At 41.8% G+C, this 27,187-nt stretch overlaps 2 protein-coding genes across 16 annotated transcripts in view; both read right to left on the bottom strand.

Moving 5' to 3' along the window:
* The window catches only part of myo3b (myosin IIIB), a 59,070-nt gene extending 40,447 nt beyond the window's left edge, over positions 1-18,623 (bottom strand). For 2 of the 12 annotated variants that reach the window (XM_047337274.1, XM_047337272.1), the window contains exons 1-10: positions 18,548-18,620; positions 18,352-18,388; positions 13,978-14,161; positions 12,148-12,342; positions 11,394-11,498; positions 11,023-11,122; positions 9,832-9,908; positions 8,963-9,108; positions 3,898-3,963; positions 1,692-1,847 (exon numbers count right to left, since the gene is read on the bottom strand). In XM_047337274.1, the coding sequence (XP_047193230.1) occupies positions 1,692-1,847; positions 3,898-3,963; positions 8,963-9,108; positions 9,832-9,908; positions 11,023-11,122; positions 11,394-11,498; positions 12,148-12,342; positions 13,978-14,161; positions 18,352-18,388; positions 18,548-18,551 (1,070 nt within the window). In that variant the 5' untranslated portion in view covers positions 18,552-18,620. Of the gene's footprint in view, positions 1-1,691; positions 1,848-1,947; positions 2,100-3,897; positions 4,185-4,284; positions 4,469-4,583; positions 4,738-8,962; positions 9,109-9,831; positions 9,909-11,022; positions 11,123-11,393; positions 11,499-12,147; positions 12,343-12,993; positions 13,015-13,977; positions 14,162-14,490; positions 14,714-15,501; positions 15,638-16,185; positions 16,383-18,351; positions 18,389-18,547 lie in introns of those variants that run through there. The other 10 variants (XM_047337275.1, XM_047337280.1, XM_047337277.1 and 7 more) reach the window with 10 other exon arrangements.
* Positions 18,624-19,716: 1,093 nt separating this feature from the next.
* Positions 19,717-27,187, bottom strand: part of ubr3 (ubiquitin protein ligase E3 component n-recognin 3) — a 36,299-nt gene continuing 28,828 nt past the window's right edge. For 2 of the 4 annotated variants that reach the window (XM_035651448.2, XM_035651450.2), the window contains 8 exons: positions 26,636-26,733; positions 25,689-25,813; positions 24,105-24,212; positions 23,769-23,894; positions 23,400-23,579; positions 22,477-22,686; positions 22,189-22,328; positions 19,717-21,717 (listed from right to left, as the gene is read on the bottom strand). In XM_035651448.2, coding sequence (XP_035507341.1) covers positions 21,600-21,717; positions 22,189-22,328; positions 22,477-22,686; positions 23,400-23,579; positions 23,769-23,894; positions 24,105-24,212; positions 25,689-25,813; positions 26,636-26,733 — 1,105 coding nt within the window. In that variant the 3' untranslated portion in view covers positions 19,717-21,599. Of the gene's footprint in view, positions 21,718-22,188; positions 22,329-22,476; positions 22,687-23,399; positions 23,580-23,768; positions 23,895-24,104; positions 24,213-25,688; positions 25,814-26,635; positions 26,737-27,187 lie in introns of all 4 variants that reach the window. The other 2 variants (XM_035651446.2, XM_035651449.2) reach the window with 1 other exon arrangement.

Below are 27,187 nucleotides of genomic sequence, written 5' to 3' on the forward strand. Positions count from 1 at the left end.
AATTAAGGTACGTTATTTTATCAAAAATAATATAATCTTCAATTTACATTTTTACTTAGCCACATTTTAAGCATCAGGTCAAACATGTCAACCATATTTACCCATTTGACTCTGCAATCTAAACAGAATATGGCCTATATTAGCAAGCTAACGTTGGCTAACGACAGGGAGCTCAGCGAACTATGCAGTTGCACCTGGCATTTATTGGGTGTAATATTTAGCTGTAACAGTTTTGATTATATAATTGTATAAAACTTGCAAGTTGACTTTGCTCCCATAGATGTCAGTGTGAGCGCTGGTTGTCAGTTTTTTGTCTGTGTCCTGACCTGACCAGGGTTGTACCCGGTCTCTCACTCAAAGTCAGCTGCAAGCTGCCGCAACCGTCACAAGTATAAGCGGTGTAACTAATGGACGGATGGATGAGCAGCACAGTCAGAACGCAGCAAAACATTAACAAAAAAGTTGTTTTCTTTTTCATTGGATTCCCTGACAGTAAGAGAAATAAAGAATAAACACCAGCGTTTTCCATTATAAAGCAGGGGAACTTTGCAATCCCCAACACATCAAAAAATATCTCAATAAAAAGATGTATCTATATTCTATTATAATAAATAATCAATCAGATCATATCAATACACATATGCATGCTCCAGGTTAGGAATTGTTTCCCCCTCTGCCTTTGTATTCATTCTGTATTCTGAATGTTGTGGAAATACTCAAAATCTGGTTCCTATAAAGTGAATATCGTCACCACGTCGACTTGAGACCTGTAGCCTCCACCTCTCTCCTGCTTTGAAGTAAATCAAGCTATTCCACCTACGGCAGCTACTTTTAAGTTCTCTATGTCTTTTTTCTTATCTGCAGTCATTGTGTGCTGATCTGTGGCATGAGAGACTAAACCGGGCGAGCCCAGTTCTCGCCCTACAAGCTCCTAATCCCATTATCCACTTTCACTGTGGACAGGAATTCGGGATCAGGCTCAGGCGACGACTCTGCACACACCCGGGAGTAAACAGAGCTGGCACAACATCAGGACTCTCAGTCAAGGGCAGGTTCAGCAAACTTCTTTATAATGAAGATTAAACATTGCCAAAGTCAGTATTTCTCCAGTAAATAATAACAGGGGTCTGTCTGTGCTGTCATTCACTGACATGAGCATCTGGGTGAACCATGATTTATCTATCTATAAAAAAAAGACATAATGCAATTTAGCTCATTCAAACACAAGTAAAACAAGGACTGTACGATTGAAATGTCACCTCTTTTCAGTTATGAATTAACCTGAAAAAAATAATTTATTTACTCAATCACTGGTTTAATCAGACAGGTGGGAAAGTGATTTGCACCAAGGACTCCCCATCATTCTGTTGGCCTAAATGGCATTTAATAATCTAAGGTTAGTCAGCACAATCACTCCGTCTGAATTAGTCACACTCCCCTAACTTCTCTTTAATCACATACTGTAATGTCCATTACTGGCGCTCATCATCATCATCTCTGTCCTCAAGTGTAAGAAGATGAGACCCTGCCCCCTACTGGACAAAAAAAACCCTAACACTCAGTCAATGCCTGTCTGCAGCAGCAGAGATAACCAATGACAGCACACAAATTAAGCAATAAGCTTTGACACACTGAATATAATCTATTCTTCAAGAGAAATTTTAAAATTTAAATTTCCCCAAAAAACTTACTTGGTTTTGGTTCTGCAGCCCACTTCTTGCTGCTCCTGGATGAGAGCGGCCAACTGCTGACGGAGTGCCACATCTTTGCCTTGGACCTGCTTGATGAAGGGATGCTCCAGGAGGTGGGTCACAGATGGACGTGCCTCAAAATCCTTTATCAGGCACCTTGATGAACGAATAGATATCACACTGTTACTTCATCTCCATACTAACTAAAAGTAAAGAAAAGGCCTCACACGTGGTCTTCTTCTGAGTGTGCAATCACCTGAACATTTTAGAAAGCCGATTTGTCTGGATCACTTCTGACAGAACCTCGCACCAGCGGGAAGCTCCTCGCAAGTGTTTTTGAGTCTGGGTCACTAATCTGTCGTTCTCTCTCGACCACATGGTCACTATCACCATGGCCCCGAGTCCAAACAAGCCCTGCCAGGGCACAGCGGTAAGTCCTATCTGTGATGTGCAGTGTTTGCCAATAGGTGATGTCACTTTGTGATACCGGCTGGCCGCTACACTTCGGCATCAGTTTGGCGCTGATACAAAGCCTCACAAAATATTGACTGTGACAACGCCGCAGACTCAAAAACACAGATGAACACGTTCAAATGAACAGACAAAAACTGAAATTGCAAGGCTTGAATTCCTCACCTGAACTCAAGAAAGCACATAACACGTGAACTGTTCATTTGTTCGGCTAAAGACTTGAAGCGTCTGGATCTGTGTATAAGCGCTACAACACCAACAACTGCAGGCAGAGGTGAGATAGGAGAAAAATACCAATCTAATTACTACCACCTAATCTACGCTCAAATTCTGTTTCTTTTATCAGTTTGTTCGGCTCTGAAAGTTAATTCCATGAATTCATTAGCGCCAGGACATTAAGCAGAGGTTGCCGCTATTAGCAGGGCTGTGCTGCCGAGATGCTGCACGGCGGGCCACTTTGTCACACAAGTCAGCCCTTTGGCTGCACAAGTGCAGACACTAGTGATGGATTTATTATCCTGAAAATCCCCCACCCCACTTCTCCCAACACACGCATGCAGGCCTGACAGGGCTGAAAAGGCTTCAGAAACAGCCTGCGAACCCTGATAACATTGTCCGGCCTCCCCACATTGAACTCCGGTGGGCTTTGTTTGGGGGAGATTAGCTCTGATATGAAATCACACAATCCATTAACGCTGATTACAGAGCTGCATTTCAAAAAGTGCCTGATGGAAACCGTTGCAATGACACTGTAAAAATAAAAAATAACTACATCACTTAAATGTATGTTGGCTGGCTTAAGAGGTAATATGCTTTGATTCAGTTCTGATCAATCAATAACTCAAGTGACAAGGCAGATGGTCTGCTTGTGTTTCAATTACTGCATTTCAGTGCAAAGCTTCAGCATAAATGTTAGACAAATAATTCTCCAAATAATCCTCCAAACAGATTGAGTTTTATTTTCTCATTATGGCTCAGGCGCACACACCTCTGCATAGTAGATATTAAGGTTGTATATTGTGAGCAACCATTACAAGCCACCCCTGACATTATTAGCTTTGCACATTGGAGGAAATGAGAAGTTATCTGGGCCCCAGATGGAACTGATAACTCAGGTGAATTAGTTTGTTCCTCCGTGGCAGATTTACACAAATGAAAGTCAATGAACAGAAAGACATGATAAAATCTGGCCATAAAATATCAATTTCAATTCCCAACAACTCCCCCCCCCCCCCCCCCCCCCCCCCCCCCCCGCAGATGACAAACTTAAGCTACTGTCTCTTGAGTATTTTCCCCCAGTGTATATTTGATAATTTCATACAAAAGAAATTTTTATAAAATATAGTTGGCTATTTCTTCATTCATGTTTATTCAAATATATTCATAGGTAGTAACATTTAATTCATGATTCAGCATGTCTCAAATGACATGCATTACATTTAGCTTTAATGCAGAAGATTACTCCTCCTTTCCATATCTCACTCCCTCGTCTGCCCCAGAAACATGTTAACCTTCAGTTAGGTTAGAAACTGAACTCAAGTGGAAACAAATATATTGTCAACAAGATTTTTATGATACAAATACAAATTGTAGTTAGTTACCGGCCTTTTTGGAACATTACATTTTTCCATAAACAGTGTGCTTTCATAACCCCCTTTGGGAAATAACAGCTTTTTCACAGTCTTGCAGCAGAAAGAGGCCAAAGGCTGACTACTTGGAGTTAGAGGACACTTACTGGCCGATGAAATGGATGAAACTCCTGCACCATTGTTCTGGAACTCGTAATGTAGGGGACGGGTTCCTGAAACAAAATAACAACATAGAATAATCAGCGTGATGTGTGAAAAACAGGGACTTTATATCGAATGCACTAAGATGACATGATCGTGGCTGCATATCAAAGAGAGCTAAGAGCTCGTCTCCTGAGCTTGCTGACAAACGATCGCTGGGAGGCGGAGAGTGGCCGTCGAGACTCCTGTGGGAGCTCCGGGTCTGAGGACGAGCTGGTCGGGGTCCAGCTCTCTGGCAGCCACAGAAAAAGTGACAAATGATAACAGCTCCTCCACTGTCTGGCAGCAAGCATCTGCCATTGGGAGCCAGAAGTTATGGGAGCTAGTTATACCTCTGTCAGCAGCATTTACGGAGGCCATCTATAATGAGGCTAACACTTTTCAAGTGCACATGGTGACAGGAGGCAGGTGTATGTGAGGAGCCAAGGCTGGACGGGCCTGAGTACAGTCATCCTCACGGGGAGCTGACAGCTGGAGGCTGAGCCCTTTGTCACTGGCAGGAAAACGGTGACAGACCTGGACGAGATATGTATCCACCGTATTGATTAGTTCACGTGTGTTGTTCCAGTCTGACAAGTAGAATGTAAATTCTTTGGATTTGTAAAAATTAAAAGACTTTCATAAAACTTACACAGATGCAGCTTCACATTGAACTACAATATATTTAACATCTTTTTCTCCCTCTTCTTCTGAAGGGGAGGGGTGGATGTTTGGGTACAAAATCTGTCATGTTACGCAGCACTAAGTTCGTCGAGTCTTTGATAAGGCAATCCTTTCCAAAGTGCAGATCAAAGCCAGTAACTGACTGCTTTAATGCAACCTCTAATATGAGCCTGAAGACACGTCCTCGCCTTGATGTCGTACCACACTGCTTATACATTACAGAGTCAATATAGCAGCACTGCAGATAACACTGTCAACTGTGCTCATTGTGCTTCGCAAATTCAGGCAATTTTTTCTTCCTCCACTGTTTGTGAGAGAGCTGGCTCACATTGTAAACACAAATGGCTTATTCGAATCTAGGTCCAGGCAGCGCTCGAACTGTCAGACGTTCCTCAGAGTGGATTGAGGCAAAATCACAGAGGTGTCAAGAGCGTTTGACGGGCTGCAACTAAGCCACGAAGGAAGACAAAAATCAGTCAATTTATAATTCTGCTTTCCATATGCTGCATAACATCCTTATATTTCATACCAGCAAATTCTACAGTTTGAAACTTACAAGTTTGTCTCGTCTTACATAAAATCTTTCCATACTGCTCTCTGTTTTTATACGTGGAACAAGTTCTGTAAATGGTTGGAATCGTTACATTTATCATAAACAAGATATATATAACGGATTTTATCTGTTTATTTGTTAAACAGTTAATGTGCTCTAGACCAGACAACATGACGTCTCTGAAGACGAAAAAAATGCGTTTTTCTAAAGGTAAAAGATGAATAAAAAATTAATTTACATATGCTGGAAATCTTTCTTACAGCTGCTTTGTAAAACCTCGCTGATGCAGTTAGGAATAGACTCTGATGAAATGTGCGGAGAATAAAGAGTAAGAACTAATACACTTCATGTATTTCTTTGACATACTGTAGAGGGCTTTTTTTTTTTTTCCTTAAAACAGAAAGCACAGTGGCCTTTGGACAAGCTTTACAGAGAATGGCAAAAAGAAAGACTTCATTCTGTGAATGAATTTCCACTCATCCATCACCTCAGCCAGAGCACTCGCATTTGTTTGAGCATACATGCATGAACACGGAGAACTGCTGCCACATATATCATGTCCGTGGCGGCTGTATCGCCAAAAGCTGCAACCCCCCGGACAGCACGCAGGGCAGTAAAATAACTGCATCAAGGAAGAAGATGTTAGAGGAAATGTTAAAATCATCCAACCGGCCCGCAATCTTGTGCCAGAGGTCAAGACTGCAGCGTGTGTCTGACATGGTGTCTTCCCTCTGTCCTTTTTTAAAACATAAAATGTTTAAAATCGGGGTTCAACTGAGTTCTTTTAAATAGTTTTTGGTGTTCACAGTAATGATGAGCAATTTGTTGAGACAAATGTTAGCACTGAGATTCTGTGACAGACTGAAAAAAACTGACAGGTTATAATATCACATATTATAATCATCCAAAAGCCAAATGTTTCACTTTCCTTGAGGGATGTTGAGTCATTCTAACATTAAGGCTAATGAGACCAGGTCAAAGTTTTCACTTCTCTTGTAAAAAATCTCATTAAATACAATATGGACTGGTAAAAAATTGTGTACAGAAATTCCTGGTCCCCAGAGAATGGAGCCTAATGGCTTTTTGATCCTCTGAACTATCCTCTAGCGCCACCATGAGTTTTACATTTGTGTTTTTGAGTGAAACTGTGATGAAGTCCCCCACCCTCGGCTCCACAGCCTCAGCCTCTCACCCGCACACTGCTCTGGATTTCTCTACCTGAGCCTCATGATTTGATGAGTCTTTGTTGCCTCTGATAAACCATCATTTAGTTCAATCTCACTCATTCTTGGTCTCTGCTCTGATAGATACCAGTGCTATTAAATATGTGGCTAATATCGTCAGGGATCAAGCGGAATAAATACAACCTTGGGCGTCAATGAGAATTGCCTCTAACCTTTGCAATACATTTCTCACACACTTTGGTTTAATGTAACATGGACACTGTGGGGCTGCGCAGAGTAAAGAACATTGGTTCAAGCAATTAACCTTCGCGCATATTAAATATCACACACCATCTTTGTCTTGAGTATCTGTAATTAATTTTGCAGTTGATGATTTTAACAACTTTACCCTCTGACACGCTCCATTACCTTCATTCATGGTCACCACGGACATCACACACCTGTCAAGCACACTGTAACACATTCAATTCATTTCAATCACAGCAAAGAGCAAAAGCCCTTTGATTTGACTTAAAATGAAGACGACTGAAAGTACAAAAAAAAAAAGGTGCAGAATGATCCACCTAAGATTTAAAACACGTGCATAGATCCCCGGTGCGTCACACCTCGTCCAGTAGCAGATATTTCAGAAGCACAAACAGACCACGCACCAAGGTGACCCTAATTCATGGAGCTCATCAGTCCCCTCTGACAGATATCAGAGCTCCTCTTATCGTTTATAGCCCGCTGGGACAAGAATCATTTCCACCTGGGCATGTTTCCACTTGCACAACCAAAACTGGGACATAATGGCTTCCTGCTGCCGGCCCCTTGTATCACAGTGGTGATGGCCCTGGGTGTTTACTGTATATCGTCCTTACTAGGAAATCTTCAGGTCGAGTAGATTGTCTGTCCAGCAAGAGCTTACAAAGGTCTTTTTAGAAAAAGACAAAAAGAAGAGAAGACTAAAGAAATAGTGCCACTGCAGAGGGCTGACTACACAATACGAGAACGAAAGAGGGAATGTGTAACATCAACCACAGCTCGGGTGAATTTTACTGTCTCAGTGTTTCCGAGAAGAGGAATGATAAGCTGGATGATGCGCACAAGATTAACAACGTGACAGTGAAACTTCTGGCCTGGAAACACACTGCTGTATGCAACTGTAAAATATCAGAATGATGAAAATGTTTATTGCATGTTTTAGTGCTTATATGGATTTCATAAAGCATGTACTGCCCCAAGGACAATACTTCAGAACAGGCTCCTCTGGTAATGGTTTGTGACGTATTAAATTGAAAAATCTGAATCTAAATGTAGAACTTTGCAATCATCAAAACCCGTGAAGATGAATCTCTTTGATTTAATCATGAATCACGCTCACCACCACTAAAGACCCAAAGGTGAAACGCATTTCCATATTTAGAAAGTAATTCAGACAGGAGCCATAATTTACTGTGCGTTTCCTCGCGATTTTTGTCTGCCCTGCTGCAGTGATGGAAAAATATATGAGATAAATGACATGTTAACAGAATCATTTCATGGTTCAACACATTCACTGTGATTTATACCACAAGCGCGAAGCCTTTCAGGTCCCGATTCACACCAAAAGGGCAAAATATCTATTTTGAGTGGAAAAGAGATTGAGGAATGTCAGTTGAAGATATATGTCCAATTCAATTAACATCCTAGTTATCCCCAAAGTCAAAGACTATAACAAATCTGCAGCAATGAAATGGGATTGGACATTGACAAGTGAAATGCATATGGCCCCTCTTATTTTGACGGCTGATAAGGACACGTGCTTGACAGAAACCACTCATCCAGTTTCAGGTTACATTAAAAAAAAAAAAATCTCTAACACACAACCCCTAAATAACTCTGTGACGCGTTATTACATGCCTGAGAAAAAAAACATCCTTCTGCTTCACCGAGGCATCCGGCTTTGTAGCCATCCCTTCTCTCGTAATGATTTTAAATTCTGGTTAAATTTGGTGCTGATGAAATACTGCGTTAATCCCTGTCCCACGAGCCGTCCTATGTTCCCTCCCCTGGCTTGGCAGGGAGGAGATAACGTTGTGACAGGGAGGAGATGACAGCCCCATCTCAGTGTGAATGGAGCTAATCACCGATGCAAATTGCAATCAGGAGGGCATATCTCATACCTAACCGGCAGATAATTGCACGATTGTGCAGATAACAAAAGGTCAACCGCGTGTAGCCACTAAGCTCTGAAATGATTATCAGACGCACACTGTCTCCAGCAGGGAATATTTTCACAGACTAAATCACTAATCACTGCATTAACTTGCAGTGGCGTAGTAGGCCATGGACAGTACAACAATTTTTGATGCAAAATATTTGAAACACCAATTATTGAGCAGAAGCTGCCTAGCATATAGGAAAGAATGGCACACAGATGGCAACAAGAAACATGGATCAAACCACAGCAATCCAGTTTACTTGTACATTTTCTGAATTTCAAGTCATAGAGAAAATGAATTAGCCAAGAAAGCGAGTTTGATTCATCTTTTTTTAGATTTACTGTCCAACTCAGGTTGTCATTGTCCTGCTGACAGAAGGGGAAGCTGCCTCCAGCTGTGTGGCAGGAGCGCCCTCTGCTGGACTCACCGTGGGATCTTGAAGAGGGCTTTGACTGGATGCAGCTCAGCCAGGGGGGGGTCTCCGTCTGCCAGCTCGATGGCCGTGATGCCGAGGGACCACACATCACAGCGGGCGTCGTACGAGTAATCATACTGCTGTTCACAGGCTATGACCTGGCAACAGGACACCACTGTGACCATCTGAACATGTCATTGAGACCAAAACACAGGGGTTTCTCCCCCCAAAAAAGAGGAAATCTGCCAGAGTGGTGAGAGATCCATTAAAATTTGGGGTTTTGCTGCAGGTAGAGCATCAGAATTTACCTGAACATTACATCCAATACGTTTGAAATAAAGCACTTTAATTAAAACAGCCTGAGAGAAGCTAAGAAATCATTTCAGCATTTTTATGTTACAAAGGATCATAAAGCTCAATGTCTCGTCCTCTGTCCTTTTTCACAGACATCTATATTCATGGACTATTACAACACTGAGACGTCGGTCAGTTCACTAGGTGGTGGTATGAGCTTCTCTTGCGGTCAATAATTATGACAGACACTATATTCTGGAGTTTATTCTAATTGCCCATGAGGTTTCTCCCGGCCGACCCAATCACTGCACCTCATTTCTGCCAAAGAGTAAGCCGAGGGGCCACAGACTCCCAGCTATTAACCTTGAGGCGACCTCAAGGAGTGCCCATGGAGGGGAATACACAATGACACAGGGGAGAGCCTCACAGAAATAACTGAAGCGCACCCCCCCCCCCCCCCCCCCCCCGTATCACATTAAAACAGACTTTGCTCATTTAAAATGTTCCATTACACTCTGAAACACTTACTTCACTGCTGCAGTATAAGAGATGAACATGTGTGTGTTAACTGAAGCATAGACCCTGACCTCAGGTGCCATCCAAAACGGAGTCCCGACCGAAGTGTTCCTCCGCAGTCGTGCACTGGTCAATTGAGCCGAGACACCTGAGAAAAATAAATGAACAAATAATTAAGACAAGAAACATTCACTTACTCCAATAAAAAATTAAGATTTCAATATTAGTATTTTTAACAGTGTGTATTTATTAAGAATAAAAACTGAATTCATAGCAGAGACTAAATGTTTGAATTCATCAATAAATCCTGGCACATAATTTAGTGTGGCAACTGGCCAAGCTGTAATAATTATGGGCGAGAATCATTTCAAATTATGTGGGACAGATTTTTATCAGCATGAGTCCACTTCATCTCCATGACACAGAGGACATAAACTTGCCTGGGGGTGACTCAAAGTCATACGCCATAACAGTTTCTTTTAATATGCAAAGGATCAAATAATGCAATTTAAATGAGCAATAATAGCCTTGGGTTAAGGCTACAGTCAGTGGAATAACTAGAATTATCGCCTCGCGGTTGTGTGCCTCCACCAACCAGCCACAAAATATGATCGCAATCTCCTCCTTCTGCTCCTGAGTTATGACGATGAATAATGGTCAGAAAAGAGTTTTTGCAGAACATTACGATGTCACAGTAAAGTTGACTTTTGACGGTTTGGATATAAAATGTCATCACTTCATCATTTTATCCTCATTTTTTATGAGACATCTGTCTTAAATGTTGCCGTAATTAGCAAATCAATTCCTGAGTTATGGCCAAAAAAAACTGTTGTTTTTTGAGGTCACAGTGACCTTTGTCATTTGACCACCAAACTCTATTCTACTCTAATCAGTTCATCTTTGAATCCAAGTGAAAATTTGTGCTAGATGTAATGAGATTTGCTCCTGGCGTTTCTGAGATATCGTGTTCACTTGGATGCAGACAACCCAAAACATACTGCCTCCGGCCACGGACTGCAACGGTGCAGAAGCTTTAAAAGATGTCGTTGAGGTGAACAAGGGACAAGAGTGTGTGGAGCACATCGCACAATGGGCTGCTGGCACTTCCCAAAGATCAGTCAAATATCAAAAATGCCTCATTTATCTAACAATGCACCCCAGAGGAAACGATTAAGCTGAGAGACAACTCTCAGACGTTAATGCATTCGTCTCTTTCTAGAAATCCATGATCAGGCTAAATTGCCTCTTTCAAAGACAATTACCAAAGTCAACCAGTTTGACTCCTCCCTCAGTCGTCAGGAGAATGTTGTTGCCTTTGACGTCACGATGGATAATCCGGTTGTTGTGCAAATGCTGGAGACCCTTTTAAATTAGAGGACAGAAAACACAAAGAGCTCAAACATGAATCACAATCACATAATAAGTCATTTGTCATTAGTTTAATTTGAATATGTTGCATTAAGTGAGTAATATAAACTACATAAAAGAACTCCCACAGCTGTTACGAAGAACAGGCATTCATTACCACATGCCACCCTTCCCCCTGCTGAAGATACATTCTCCGCACGCTCTTTGCATGTTTGCATCCCACCTCCTCCCGAACATTAGCTGCTTTTGCAGCGGGCCATCTTACCAAGAGGGCGCTGTACAAGATGTATGAGATAACGGGCTCCTGCAGACGCTGGCCTCGCATGAGCAGGCCTTTGATGAGTTCTGTGACGGAGCCGCCATTGCACAGCTGGGAGGGAGACAGAGAAACTCCAGTGAGTCGTCCATCTTCACACTGGTCTAGATTATGATTCATGGGCAGAGCGAGCCCACACACACACACACCGAACACACACACACACACACACAAGTCAGAGGAACAGTCACACCGACAGCATGATAGCGCCGACATTCATGTAGATGGGTTGCTGTGGCAAACTGAGGCACATATACCATACATATTAAACAGGAGTTTCACTAATGTTTTGGGGCTCACAGACAGAATAAAATGCAGTATTTTAATGCAAGTGATAGTATGAGTTTCTGGTGCTATAAGAGTCTTGTATTAAAAAGACTGTACCTCATATCCCATCAAAAAAAAATTGAGTCGTCCTAATAATAAGTTTAAGACTTTCCATCCCGTCTGAAGGGTTAGGGTTAAAATAAAATAAAATAAAAAGATTGAAACCTAGAATGTTTACATCCACATACATCAGCTAGCAGTTTTCTTCTGTCCCGCCATTTGTTAGCACATAGTGGACAAAAAATCCAAAGGGGACCTTAGAGAAATCTTAAACATATTCTTGTTGAGAGTAAGGTCACACGCTATAGTGTAACGTGCTACGATCTGAGCACAGAACCTGCAGTCGCGGCAGAACAAGACACTATGAGGCGCTCACCTCCAGAACCAGCCACAGCTGTCCGCCTGACAGATCGTCCGACTTGTAGAACATGCCGTAGAACTTCACCACATTAGGGTGGTTGGACAGGGACCTCAGGATGTTGTATTCTGCCTCTATCTCCTCGTCCACGTCCTTTTTAAACGGCGGCAGAAAAACAAGCACAACTGGAATGGAGCACTGCAGGAGATGCAGCTACATACACATGCAAACAAACCAATACAGTGACGACAGAAATTAGATTTATGCCTGGATATTAAAGGTGGCGTTGTATTTTGAAACACAGCAGAAGAACTGTAATTGAATGCCTAAAGGTAGGGTTATAAACTCAGTAACAAGAGGAAGGGAAGGGACTGGGTGCTAAACTATTTCTGGAAGCACTTTTCTATCAAAATAAATCTCAGAGGGCCTGAAGAGCAACAGTCAGAGAGGCAGGATTTCTCTTCCTGGATGTCTGAGTGATAGTGTCAGGCGTCTAATCAGGGAGAGGGATGGGAGAGGAGGCAGCTTCATCTTCATGGGCATCAGGGGAGCGCCGCGGTGGATAGCACTGCCAGGATGGGGATTGTTCCATTGACACAACCACAGGCTGAGACCCAAGTGTCACAAGCACAATATAGTGAAAATGCAGAGACTACAGCATCCTTATCACACAGACAAATGAGTAGATATACAGAGGGGATACAGCCACTCCAGAAGCTACACTTTCTGGTGAGGATGTGTTAAGACTTTACATGACAGGAAATAAATGAAAGGGGCAGACATTGATATATATACTGACTGTAAATAACTGAAGCAAAAACAACTGCATCAAGATGGAGAGAGGGAAAAGTACTGGCAACTTACTCTGTTTGTATGGCTCGCATGCTGAGACAAGTTACATAGTTATAAAGAAAAACACAAAGGTTTTAGTCTTTGCGTCGGTCACAATATTATGAGTTCTTGTAGTCAGGAAAAATCTGTCCGAATAAATGGTTGTTGGCACTCCTTCACCAATACCAATAAAAAAAACGAGGAGCAAAACACAGAAATGTCAGATGAGCGATTGTTCGCTTGATCAACGTTATCCGACTGTTGTACATCAGGTTTTGAATTGAATTAACTGTATGTTAAGCTGCTGTGTTGATAAAAGATAGTTTGGCTGAGAGTTCATTTTCAGGAAACACATACGGGAAATAATGTATGGATGTTGATGTAAAAACAGACTTGATATTTATGGTGTTGATACGTTTGAGTTTGAATAATTTGGTGCAGATTACTACTTCCTTTTTCCATTACAAGAGCTAGACAGACATGGGAAGTCCTGTTAGGCCTTTAAAAAATAAAGGAGGTGTAAGAAAAATAAAAAAATAAATAAGGCACAGGAAAGAACTGTGCACTTAGATTTAACTGTGACAGGCAACATGTAATGTAGTAAATATAGATAACTGGATAAAAAGGATCTTGTTGCAGTTGGTTTTGGACATTAAGCATGCAAACTTGATGAAGCTCTGTGACCACTGCATTAAATGACCATGCAAATTAGTTTATGGATGCTCTGATTAAATACAAAGTCCTACTTCTGACTTATACACTAAATAACGAATCCCTCGCTGGTTCTATTTCATCCATATCAAGTCAGATCCTCTCCCTACAGTTAGGCTGAATTCAAACATCTTAAGGTTCTTATTACACAGCTACAGTATATTTTTGCACATAAATCAGTCTGCCTTCACAAAATGAACCATATCTAGACCCATAACTGTTCACATAGCCAACAGTTACCTAAAAATAGATATGCCGCGGCGAAACTCTGGTTTTCGAATGTTTAATAGTTTTTTTCTGACTTACATTGATTGGGTCGAGAACTTTCACTGCTGCCTCACTTCCATCCTTCTTGTTGGTCACTCTGTAGACTTTGCCATATGTCCCTTTGCCAATGGTCTCCACGATATCCCAGTTACCCGACGGATCGCCCAGGTTTTCCATGCCAATCATGCTGGACTTGTAGGGATACAGTCCATACAGTGTCCTCCTGAAAGACATCAATATGTTGTTTTTAATCTCAGACAACAAGAAAAGTCAAAATGCCTAAATAAGAGGTCACACAACAATAACAGGTCAATCCAATCTCACAGTTGATAACCACAGAGAGGCGGGTTATTAAAATGAATAAATTGTGTACAGCCCACAGTGCGCGTATAGCACACAGAGAGGTAAATTAGTTCCCAGAGGCCTTCTCTCCTTCAGCTCAGGGAAGCGACTTTATCTGCCGAGGGAGACACTTAATGGGTTTAAAGCAGGAGGAGTCAAAGCAAAAACAAAGCAGTCAGCTGTAGGTGGAGAGGACAGTACTCTACTTACATGGCAAATGCTACTTTCTTCTGACTCATCGGGGCTGAGGAAAATCACGAGTAAGGGGCCTCCAGTGACCATAGTATGACAACAACAACAGCAACAGCGATTGCTTCGCCCGAGAGGACCGGCAACAAGTGGCATTTCACACAGACGCTGAATTAGCCCTCTCCACGGGGACCTCGTCACTGCCCACTAAGAAGAGCAATCTCCTTGAGATCAATTGGATTGGACAGAGATTAACTTGACGAGTGCCGCCCTGACTGAGCAGTGAACCGGTGCCACGGTGCTCCACCGTAGAGACCCGTTTTGAAAAATGGTTATTATGTTAAGTGTTTTATAAAATGTCTTCAGCCTATGACACGGTTATAAAGAGTGATGATCAACGGCGATGAAGGAGGCTGGCACTGATCGTCCCACAAATGATGTTTCTGTGAGCAGATACAACATGTGAGACCAACGACGCAGAGCATTAAGTGTCAGAACTGCTGAAAACACACCAACATGATGGATGAGGAGATGATACTGCAATGTTGGTAAACATGCATCCTATTTTTGGAAAATGACACGATTTTTCCAGGTAAACGTGATGGAGAGGAATGTTTGTGTACAGCCGGACGACTGCTCCGCTTGTCATAAACGTGTTATGCATCACAGAGGTTGTGTGACCCTGAGGATGGGAAGGAGAAGTCGTTTTATTAATTCATTTATGTTTTTGAGGAGAACAGGAGATTGATGTGAAAAACGCTGAATGATGTTTAACCCTCGGGAGTTGTAGCTGCTCCCTTGTAAGGATAGATTTATGGATTGTTGTGCACGCTGGGTGATATCAGATGGATTATACCGCTATTCTGGGGAGACGTTCAACTATGCGGAACAGAGATACGACTGATATCCTTCACCGTGTCCTTCAAGGAGCAGCGTGAGACAGCACTAGCCGAACATCTTTTGCAAATATACATTTTTGTATCAGAAAATGTATTACTAATACACAAGGTGAACACCAAATGCCTTTCATACCATAAGTCTCTCTTTGTCTTCAGTCTAATAATCCATCATCGATTGTTCTGCAGTGAATCGTCCATCTCAACCCGCCCATGAATAATGCGTCACACCTCCCGAATCAGTCAACAAGATCCAAACCTGTTTACTTGTCATTTATAACTGTCTTTCTGTTTTGTAACATGTGCCTACACTGTGCATGGAACACATCACAAGTCACCTGTTGCCAAGGAACCTTCACCAACTTTTGTGAACAGATGGCTCCTATCCGTCTCCTGCAGCACCAGATAACTCTACAGTATTTTGCTGGAACTTAGATATAAAGGTTTTAAATGTGCAGCTGCGGCCCAATGAGGGTGATTATTGAGACATATAGTTACTGCACAATACATTTTAGTAGCTAATGTCTATAATTGCACAACTATCTCTTTCTGCAAGAGCTTTCACAAAATGTATGAGCTTTCACAGGCCTATTACCAAAGCACAAATAATCTAACCTACTGTTTGACCATCAATCTTTAAATAATAAAACATCATATACTTCATAGCAACAGTCTTTGCAGCATCACTCTTCAGGTAGCAACCTGCAACCATGTACAAAAAAAATAGCATGGTTATTTACTCATTTGCATCCATTCGATATTCAAACTAGGGTTCAAAGATCGATGCAGCTCAGATCATAAAGGCACGAGTCAAACATACCTGTGTCTGTGAAAGAGTCTGTTTGTCTCTCCTCGCTCCACAATGCAACCAAACTAATTCAAGGCAATCTACAGGGATTAATAATTCACCAGTAATCTGCAACCTGATCTGCAGCAGTGTTAAATATTCAAGTGGCAGATGTGGCCACTCATAACGGAGGCTGATATGAAGCATCTCAGGTTGCACACAGGTTACCAGGAAGTGCCTGACAGTTGCTAGGTCACGTGATTTCTGCCCCTGTCTCCTCTCTGAACATAGTGTTACACACTCAACTGTTGCTGATGCCGATAACAACTTCTGACGTCTTGAGTCTATCTCTCTGCAGCTGCTGTTGTAGCTGGCACGTTGTGGTAAAAGGGATTCAAATGAGCTGAGGACAATATTGCGTCTATAAAGTCAAATTACACACAATTGAACAACTTTATAACCGAGTCTGGATCTGGCTTCCTAAACAACATCATACATAACTGAACTAACACGCCGATCGACGGTAACTAAAACATGAAATTATTGTTCCACCTGAAAAGACCCAACAGCAGATGTTTCTGTTGCCATGAGTCCAAAGCCCCAGGGATCTAATATAGCAAGAGAGAAAGTCACACCAGCTGGAAAGAGCTATCTTACGCAAGACAAAAACGGCAAAGAAAATTGTCTTTTTTTGATTGATTTTATCTAATATTCCTCTTATTTGCTGGCCATATTTTCCTCTTGTCACATTGTTTTGTCGTGTCAAAAACTTTCCCTAACCGTCGACCTGCTGTCCAAGGCAGAGACAAAACCCAAATGCCGTTCTATTATATGAACAGGACACCGCCGTTCCTCGATGGCAACGCTCCGGTTACCCTTTGTTTCCCGCACTCTCTCAGCGCCTGAAGAACGGACATTGGATCTGGTGTTCAAAATGTTCTCCAGTGCTTCTTTGTGACTCCGACAAGTAGTTCTTAAAAACTGTAATTTGTGTAAATCCTGGGATACGTGTGAAGCTTTCTGTGATAAAAGTGAATACGGATACTTCTTGAGCTTTTAAAGGCCATGCTCCGTGGCTCAGAAACGGTCGGAGGTGCGAACAGCTTCAGATGGTGTGAGGAGCAGCAGCCTTACTGGGACCGTCTTTCTCACCAGAAACAATGCAAAGTGAAAGTGAGTAATCTAATTTTCTGCTTCCATCAGACTTGCACAATCCCACCCTCTCGGGTAAAGCCCTCCGGGAACTTGGTAAACCCTTTGGTAAGTCTGTGGAGAGAGGAAGAAGAAAAAAAACTCTAAAGTATAATCCCTTTTAAGGGGATATGAGGAGGCTTTGCAGTAAACCTCCAGTAGCCACGAGTCGGGCCTAAAGCCCTGTGACCTTGTCGTCACCCTGGATGACCAAAGTCTCACACCACCAGAGACAAACACATTTTTCAAACTTCCAATGACTTTAATATTAGAAGTGCATCTGCACCATTATTGAACAAATCAACCTGATTACCAAAGAGAAAACATCGCGATCAAACTTACAATTCTAAACACGTGAACCACAGATATATTCAGTAAAAGCTGTAAATTCAGGAAAGGACTGTGATGCAATTCAATTCTCCCGTTTGTGTTACTGCGACAAAACTAAATGACCTTTATGTATAAGAGAGTCATATTTGAAGAATTGCATGTATCAAATTTTCGGTCATTTGTATTCTGCATCATTTGAAATGATGCTGCACAAATTGCACAGTTTCTATTCATGTCATCTGGGCAAAATGACCATGACAGGCCGGTGAAAAATCAGTCACTAATAACAAATTATGACAGCATAATTTGATAGTGAAGATTTAATTTTAATAATGCAGCAGTTTGTATATGTTTATCACTAAATGTTTTCTATTTCTTGGGGCTCACTGTGCCACTGTTCAGTGGATTAACTTTTTCAACGCAGATGTATAAAGTACAGAGGATGATAATGGATAATGGAATGATGAAAATACAGTTTTGCAAGACATGTGATGTTTTGATAGGACAACATCAGCACAGTGCTCCATTAAATGGTGCAACGATCATGTATTTGAGTAGTTCGGATCAAGTTTTCTAACTTCTGTCATTTTTAGTGAAAATTTGCTGCATATTTACATATTTATACTGCCAATTAACACCACTGTGTGAAGTATTTTATTGTGGAAACGGCAATCCTACCTCAACTCTGCTGCCTCCGCGGTTCCATCTCTAAAATCTGCAAAACAGGGGGAAAAAGACTGATCAGCTGATCACTGCACAGTCCCGTAGTCCATCCCACATGAGGAGTCCACACAGCAACAACACTGAAGACACTCCGACATGAATCTCACTGTACTGGCTCCAACTAACGATTCTTTTACGTGCAGCTTCTTACCCATGTCCGCAGCAACATGTCCCAAACTGATTTCCCTGTTTACTCAGTGAAGGGTTTTAATTATTAACAGCACAGACACCTGAGCATGTTGTCCTGCAGGACCGGAAGCTGTGAGCTGACCTGCATCACCTTGCACAGCCGCCGTCTGTCTGTTCCCGCTTCTCTAACAGTAGTTCACTGACCTGGACAGGCAGACAATGAGGAAATGTCCAGCGAAGCTCGCCGCAGCACCTCCTGTATCACCAGCATCTCTCAGCGTGGAACCTCGTCGCACAATCTCGGGTGGTTTTACCCCGGAGGAGGAAATTCCTCCACCGAAGAGTTGTTTTCTTTTTGTCTAATAAGCAGAAAAAATAGAGGCTTTGTGCAGCCCACTGGTCATTATCCCTCGGGGACCAACCCCCTTGCTTATGAAGGTTCGACCCAGTTGCCGTGAAAAATGCCCAGTCTCACATGGCAAAGAGAAAACATGGAGAGCAGTGGACTGTGTAGGATAATCTGGAACAGAAGTTTAAAGAAAATCACAAAACAACATCATTTCTGCTCTCCACTTCCATAAGATGACATGTCATGGTCTCAGCAGAGGGGCTTTGAAAATAAGTGGAAACTTTTCACACAACCAGCTTTCTTGTAGAACGTTACTGTAGATTACACATTCAAAAGGTCACAGGATGCGTCTAGGAAAGTCTTCAGATTTGAGATTTAAGCCCCTTGGTCCACACAGTTTGAGGTGGATGTCTGTATCCTCAACAGCCACGTGCCCACTGCAGCACATATCAGTGGTTTAGGACAGGACGGGGAAAAACGGACAATTATATAAAGTACTGTTTGACATTTATGGAGCTGAATCAATAGGGTCATAAAATCCCCCCGAACTCGTGTCTGACAGGTTTTTTTTGGAAGTTGCATCAATTGCACCTGCTGGTTCTTAATGCTTGTGTAGATTGCAGCATTATCTGATTTTCTGATAACATCGACAGGTAAAGTTTTATTTGTATGCACGTTTCTTTTTCAAAAGCCGTGTGTAATATCTTGAGAGAATACTTTGAGGGAACCAAAAACAGTATTACTTCTGTCAGGATGTGAATATAAGAGTCAAACGTATGTTCTCACTTCCCAGACAGACTGAACAGATGTGGCAAAAAAAGAAAAAGAAAAAGGGACACAACTCAGTGTGTTTATATTTTATTCACATATGTTACATTTTGCATTAAATGTCCAAGTCACACTTTCTGGTCAAACTCAGAAAGTTTGAGTCAGCACCTACAGTAATATACTGTATTCTCTCTTCATTCATACAGGAGAACACACAAGAGCTTTCAGGTACAATTTTACCCCCGTTACTCATTGGCTATTTGATTGCGGTCATTTACAAAGTGGGTACTGCAAAATAAAGGAGGGAGGAGAAACTCAGTAAACAGAAAAAAAAAGCAGCATGCATGAATTCAAGAGGAAGTTTTTTCAAGTGTTTAAGCTTGTTCCTTTAAAAATCCCTTGATGCAGCACGGCGTGGCCCAGCATTTCAAAACCAGACATCTGGGATATCAGCAGCGTGCTGTTTATCGCTCAGAAAGAAAAAGGAAAAAAGTTATATTTTGCAGGCACAACTGGATAAATCTCCTCTCCTCCGGAAAAAAAAGAAGATGATAATCAGAAAACAAGTAGCTAAGACACTTAAATAATGGTGGCGTAAAGGATGTCATGCACAGTGTATAACAGATACTCAAGTTTGATAATTTTGTAATGTTGGAATGCAACTATAAATCACAACTAGATGATGCACGAGTAAGGGATAGGCGTCACAATAAACGTTCTGTGCTGCAGTTTTGACTCGACAATCAAAAGCAGGAGAATGAAAACCTTTTTTTTCCGACAGCACAGAAAGATGAGGACTATTGACATTTTGTGTCAAAAGTAACTTGGATTTCATTTCAGTTTCACATCTTGGGCGAATACTTTGACAGAACCAATATAATATTTCAATCCTCGCGTGGCGTTCAGCTCTGCCAGTGCAGCAGGACACCGAATCTGTGCAATGACTTTTTTTCAAATATACTACTTCACTGTTTTTGTGGAGCAGTGACAGTGAATCTCAGACTGGATGTGAGGAATTTGAGTTTCTTCTTCTGAACCAACCGGACACAAAAAGCGCAGATAGAGCAGGACTACAAGATGTGTAGTGAGCGTGATGAAGAAAAAGTGACCGCACACTTCCTTAAACATTAAAGTGACTTTGAGTCAACGTTCCCAGCCATCTACTGTAAACTCAAAGCCCAACTTTAGAAAAAAAAAAAAATCTTCACAAAAGTTAAAATTACTTACTTCAACAATGAGCAGCAGCATTTATTTAAATATCTAAAATGTATTTTTAACAGCAACAAAACAAAAAAAAAGAAATTCCTGAGGATGGATTTTGCAACTAGACCCATAAAAAGAGTCTTTGCTGGTTTGCAAAAAGAAACTTTATAGTGTGTTGATGGGTGGACTTGTCCTGCCTAGAATCACGTCAGCACACAATGAGTGCACATTGCAAATACATCGCTACGCTCATCAGGAGCTTGAAACTCATGCCAGCACAGCAGAGCACATTTTGATAAATAAAAGGGATAAGCACTAACATCATCATGATTTTTGCAAAAAATAAATGTAATCAAACTTTGCAGGGACATTTAGCACTTGATATATAGTTTTTAACCCCAATAAATATGACAGGCTTCAAATGCCTGCTCCACACCAATTTAAATTCTGGGCAAATTTGTGCTTTTTTTTTTTTCTTCTTTTTTTTACTTTGATCTTACCAAATTAAGTTTTTTCCCTGTCGAAAACCACACAATAAATCACTTAAACACACACAAGTGTTAATCCTTAGGTATGATTGTACACCAAACTTCACATAAACCAAGGCTGTGGCAGCAAAGCCCTCACCGAATGTTTGTTTTTTTAATCACGTTAAAAGTTCCCAAATGTTTTGATCGAGGCAGACACGTAAGCCAGAAAAAAAAGAAACTCTCCTCCGTCATGGGTTGCTTTCTTCGGTGGACTTTGGAGGATCTTAGAGTCCATTATAGTGAGGCCCCCAACGCTTATTGATGTGATCAAAGGTGTGTGAAACCCACTGCTGCTCCAACACTCGATACCTCTCCTCACATAAGAAGAGAGGCTTGCCACGGCTGGAGAAAGGCCAGAGGGGAAAACAAGAGTGAGAGCTGTGTTTTTTTTTTACTGCAAGGCACTGTATTCTATAAAAGCTGTGTTACCAAATTCATACTAGATAGATACCGAAAAAAGGAATTTTATTTCTAAAGCTGTTTTCAGAGATGCACTGAAGATCTGACATTTTCCTCAAATATTCCTGCCAGCCCCCCACTCAGACAATCTCCTCCTGGGTTCTTCATATGTGAACAGCAAACTGTGGAAAATGTCCAGACCCAATTCTCCAGCACAAAGAAACTGGAGGAGCTTCACACATCAGGGAAAAGTTCAAACTAATTCGACAAATTTGCTTTGTCTTTGTGAAGTTGCATCATTATACAAAATACATAGATATCTTTGTGACCGCTAGTGTAGGTTTGCGCTAAGGAAATTTGGATGTAATTAGATCACTGCACAATATTATGTCTTTAACATTATTTTTTCCATACCGTAAATCGCGGTCCTCCTCTCCGTGGGCGTCGAGGTAAACAGAACCCCACAGGCAGAAACGATGTCCCCGGATGATGATGATGACGGAGGCATTGATCAGTAGGAAGATGCCTGTAGCTGCGCCACAATGCTGGGAGTGCTACAAATGACAGGCGGCATAAGATTCACAAAAACTGACCCTAACACTGTAAGAAAAGTTGCGATCAGTGTGTGTGTGTGTGTGTGTGTGTTTTGTGCTGGTCCCCATGTGAATTTATTTTTTGAAAGAGAATAACGTGGAAACTTACCGACACACACTCACAAACACCCTGCTGCTTGCAACACACGCCCTTGAGACAGACGAAGGCGCCACAAACGAGGCAGAGTGCGGGGTCTTTTGGCACCTTCTTGCAGGAAGTGCAGGCCTTCCTGTGATAGTACTGGAAGATGATATTGTAGTTGTCGGGTAGCTGCAAAAGGCGAGAGGCTGCCCACTGGGGATCCTGGTCCAGCAAGGTCTTCAGAAGACAACAGAGACAGATTCAGGCCAGAGCTTCGTCGTGAATTTTGTCAATAAATTGCAATCAATGCATTTTGTCCCATGACTTTCCTGCACTTCCCTGCACACCCTCTTTGACATAAAACTCATCAGCTTAAGTATCAACAAGAATATCAAACAAAAACCCCTGAAATATACAATTGACTATACTTCCTTGTATTTACTTTTTTAAATAAGCTTGAGTATCTAAGTAAATCTACCCAGGCCTTAGTTTTTATGACTTTGTTCAGCTACAAGATGTAATAAATAATACCCTGTGTGAAGGATGGCGTCGGTTCAATATAAACTGACAGGCAAGACAAGTTTCCCCAAATGTGTAATATCCAGAATCACAGCAGCACTGAATCATGAGGGTGTGAGACACATGGCTATTTGAGCAGTCACTCTCCTCAGAGACACAGCTATGAACCTTGTCAACCAAGGTTGGAAGTAAAATTCAAAGTGTCCATAGAAGTTTAGTTACATCGATCATTTACAGGCCGTCAAGATTAAAATATGTGCTTTGAGTTTTTACATTGCCGAGAGTTTGTAAAGTCCGAGGAAAATTTTAACATCAACTTCTCGTGAAATGCTAATATTTTCCAAACAAACTGTTTTTCAAAGAACCCTGAATGTTTATGTTTTTCCCTGAATGTATATAGCTTGTATATTGAACGAAATTCACACACGTACCAATGACTGCTCAGCCTGCATGTGAGTGAGCCCTCTGACCTCGGCACACCACTGTGTCACCGAGTCGAAGGCGCTGACCGCCCACTCCAGGCATGAGGCACTGTGCACAGTGTTGGAGGGCTGAGGGGCCGAGGGTAAGAGCCCCAAACACACAGCCAAGGACGAGAACTCCTCCTCCTCCTGAGAAAGCACAAACAAGTCAAGAGGTGGTGAGTTCACTGCGTTTCGATTAACAGGATGTTAAACTCGTGTCTACTGAAGTACGTGTCTCTTTTATTGAGACATCAATAGTGCTACTTGAGATTTGAGAAGGATCTATTCTCGCCACGAGAATACATGGAATGGAACATTGATGATGTTATAACGCACCGAGCAGCCGGTGAGGTTATCTCCGTAGAGGTGATGCTGCAGGAGGCAGGAGAGGCGAAGGAAAGGCAGGCAGAACTGCTGGAGGCTGAACTCGATGGACTGCGGGGACCACACACTGGAGCTCAGCTGGACAGGGAAACAACAGCAACACCTGATCAATAACCGGCCGACAGCTCGGTGATAACGCTGTGATGTATATCTCGCCTGGAGATTAGCAGAGATGTTAGACCCCTGTCTCTCGGAGTAATGGCCACACGAGAGAGAGAAAGGGAGAGAGAGAGAGATCCCTTGGGCAGTTATGTTCGAAAGTGCTAAAGAGTCATTTTCGTGTCTCACCATTGACGTTTCTTCAGCGTTCACATCGTAGACACCCTTGTCTGTGGAGAGCTCGCCGATAGCGTGACTGAGCAGCACTTCAAAAGACGTGTCAGCATTTGCAGCATTCTGTATTGGAAAATTTAAATGCTGAATTCCTAAATATTCATAGCAGTGAATCAAACGACAAAAGATTTTTCATTTTCAACGAGTCCATGATCGTCTCTGTGGGTCAACAGATATTCAGTGTTTTCTTTAATTTCACCTGTATGAAGAATTTCATAGTCCTTCAGAAATTGGTAAAACAATCAAATGACCCTTTACCAAGGACAAAAAGACATAAAAGAATAAAATGGTCCTGGAATTATCAATCTATGGTCAGTTTTCAGTTGTTTGAGGGCCACATATTGGTGTGTCTACCTTTTCCTCCTCTCAAGTATTTGACTGTATTCACTGTAGAATATAATGACTTATCCAGAATAGGCAGAGGACAATAATTATTCTTTCCACACAATATAACATCTGATAAGAGGCAGAGGCATTACTGAATGTGTGTTCGGAAAAAAAATTCGACTGGTTTGGCGAGTATTTTATAAAGACAAAAAAGCGCACGCATTTATCAAGCTGAGGGTGATAGAATATAAAACAGCAGTCTTATCTCGCCTGCTGTCCTTTGTCATAGATTTATAGTGGAGGAATTTCAAATCCATGGATTCCTTTCCTCTGGGCACCGATCTTTGCTCAGACTGCATCTCTTTTAACAACCTCAGTTTAATTACAGTGACGCTCTACCAAATATGGATGCTGTTCTCATTGAGGATTTGAGATCCATCTTAGTGGCCTGTGTGAATTCCTGCACTGCTGCTTAATGGCAGTGTCGTAGGCAGATACGAATCCAGGCCTTCATTATGGATGGAAACATCCTACAGGGGGGGAGGTTTCAACTATTTGTCATTTTCACATTTAAGCCACTGAGTCACTCACTAATACAGATTTAATAGACTGAGGACAAATAGCCAATTAATGCAACACTCTCCGGCAATCACACTTTCCCAGATAATGAAGATCGATACCGTCCGACTGTGGAGAGCATATAAATGAAATCGGAAAAGGGCTTAATTCATCTCAGCACTTAGTCACAAACAATGATTCACTGCACATGTGAACCTACTGAGGTTTGAGGGAGTGGTTACAAAATAAGACTTTTAGCATTTTCCCTGGTAGGATTGAAACTGCACTGAGATCAGAAAATAGTGATTGTTTTCCTTACACAACGGTTTTCAAGCGTGCAGAAAGTTTTTATGTTGTCACAAGTGCTTCAAGGACATCATCTCTATTTATCCATTCTTTTGCTTGTTTGCAAGTTTAACATAATGATTTGGGGTACACAGAGATTCAATATTACGGAGGGCAATCCACACGAGAAGCAAAGCAAAACCAATAAAATCAGAAACAAGAAATAAGCACAGTCTCTATGAAAAAGTATGCATTTCAAGTAATGAGCTTGGAGGAAACATGACATCACTATAAAATATAGGTGAAATTAGCACAAGCATGTCATTGTGACTGAGGTGTCCGACTAGTGTAATGCGACTTCACTTGTACCTTCTTCAGTGCTCCAGATGTGCTCCAGGCCTGCCGCTCCTCTGGGCTGAGCCTGGTCGACAGTGCAGCCACAGCCTGGATAAACTGCAGGTTGTACAGCATCTTCACTACACAGGTGAAGTGTTCTGCACAGGAAGACACGGTGACACTGTGAGCATGTGTTCATCTTAGATTTTAAAAAAGAGAGAAAGATCCTTCTAGCAGTTTCTCCCCAGGGATTGTAGTTGTTGGGTTTGGTTCCTCTGCTTTGCGCACAGAGGTTTTTAAATCGCATTAATTATGCTTTGTGCATATTAATTAAATACATTGCTGCTTCATTCATGTGCTGCTCTTCTCCTGCTGCACGGAAAAACAAATCAAATCAAATCATTGAATTAAGATTTTTTGTTTTGCAATGTTTTTGCATAGATGCTATTGAAAACCTCGACCTTCTGACAATCTAAGAATTATTAAATACATTCTACATTACAATTTATGAAACCACAAATAATATCTCACTATAATTGTTAACCGTTTCAATGAATCGGTCTCTGTCATGCTCCAAAAGTCCTCACTGTCCCCTGCCAGCGGTCAACCTAATTCAGTCATCAGTGAGATGACCTGCCCGCTGCGACGCCTCTCCCCTCTCTCTATCGGGCGGGGTCTCGAGGTGGCCCTTCGCTCCACCCACCCTCACGTATTCTGGTAAAGGGCTAAAGTGGAGGAGATTCGGCGACAAGTCAAAGATGAAGGGCACGCGAAAAAAGAGTATTGCCCTCCCATCACCGGGGGTCGTGTCCCTCTGATCCTCACCGCTAAACAGCAACAACGGGAGCAAAGATAAGAGATGTGAAATGCTTCTTCCCTGCACTCAGCCCTGATTACGACCGATAATGGAGTTGTCCTTGTGGCGCAGCCGCTGAGCGACTCCCCGCTCTCTTTTGGTGTCATGACACCAGGAACTGTACCTTTTCGCAGAGGCTGTGGCATCGTTAGCACAAAGATAATCAGGAGGGACGGGACATCTCGAAACAGCATCGGCACCTCCGGTCGCTCGTCATCGAAGCTACTGCGAAATGAGCAAAAAAAGCTTTTACTTTTAAATTGAAAATAAATCACAAGAAAAACATTTTTATATATTGACTACAATCTATACCTTAATGCAAATAGTGAAATAAAGGTACTTCATTTTTTTCCGTCATGGGGTAACAAAGTCAAGAGAAAAAGAAACTTGTACAACAACTGGTAATAATCATACCGTCCCCATATTTTCTGCTATTTTTATGAAGGCCAGCTGATAAACAAATCAATACCAGATTACACGTACATAGAGCATTGGATCCTATAGGTATTTTTCATTCTGCATTTTGTACTTCAGAAATTAGGCAGCAGAATTTACCATCTAAAAACTTGAATGGTGAACCTGATGAGAAAAATGTTCTGTTGGATTCAACCACACAATACTACACTACACACTAATTTACAGCTTGTTAAAGAAAAATCACACATCTTCTCTGCCA

The sequence above is a fragment of the Scophthalmus maximus genome, chromosome 14 (genome assembly GCF_022379125.1).
Source record: "Scophthalmus maximus strain ysfricsl-2021 chromosome 14, ASM2237912v1, whole genome shotgun sequence".
In the NCBI taxonomy this organism is placed as follows: domain Eukaryota; kingdom Metazoa; phylum Chordata; class Actinopteri; order Pleuronectiformes; family Scophthalmidae; genus Scophthalmus; species Scophthalmus maximus.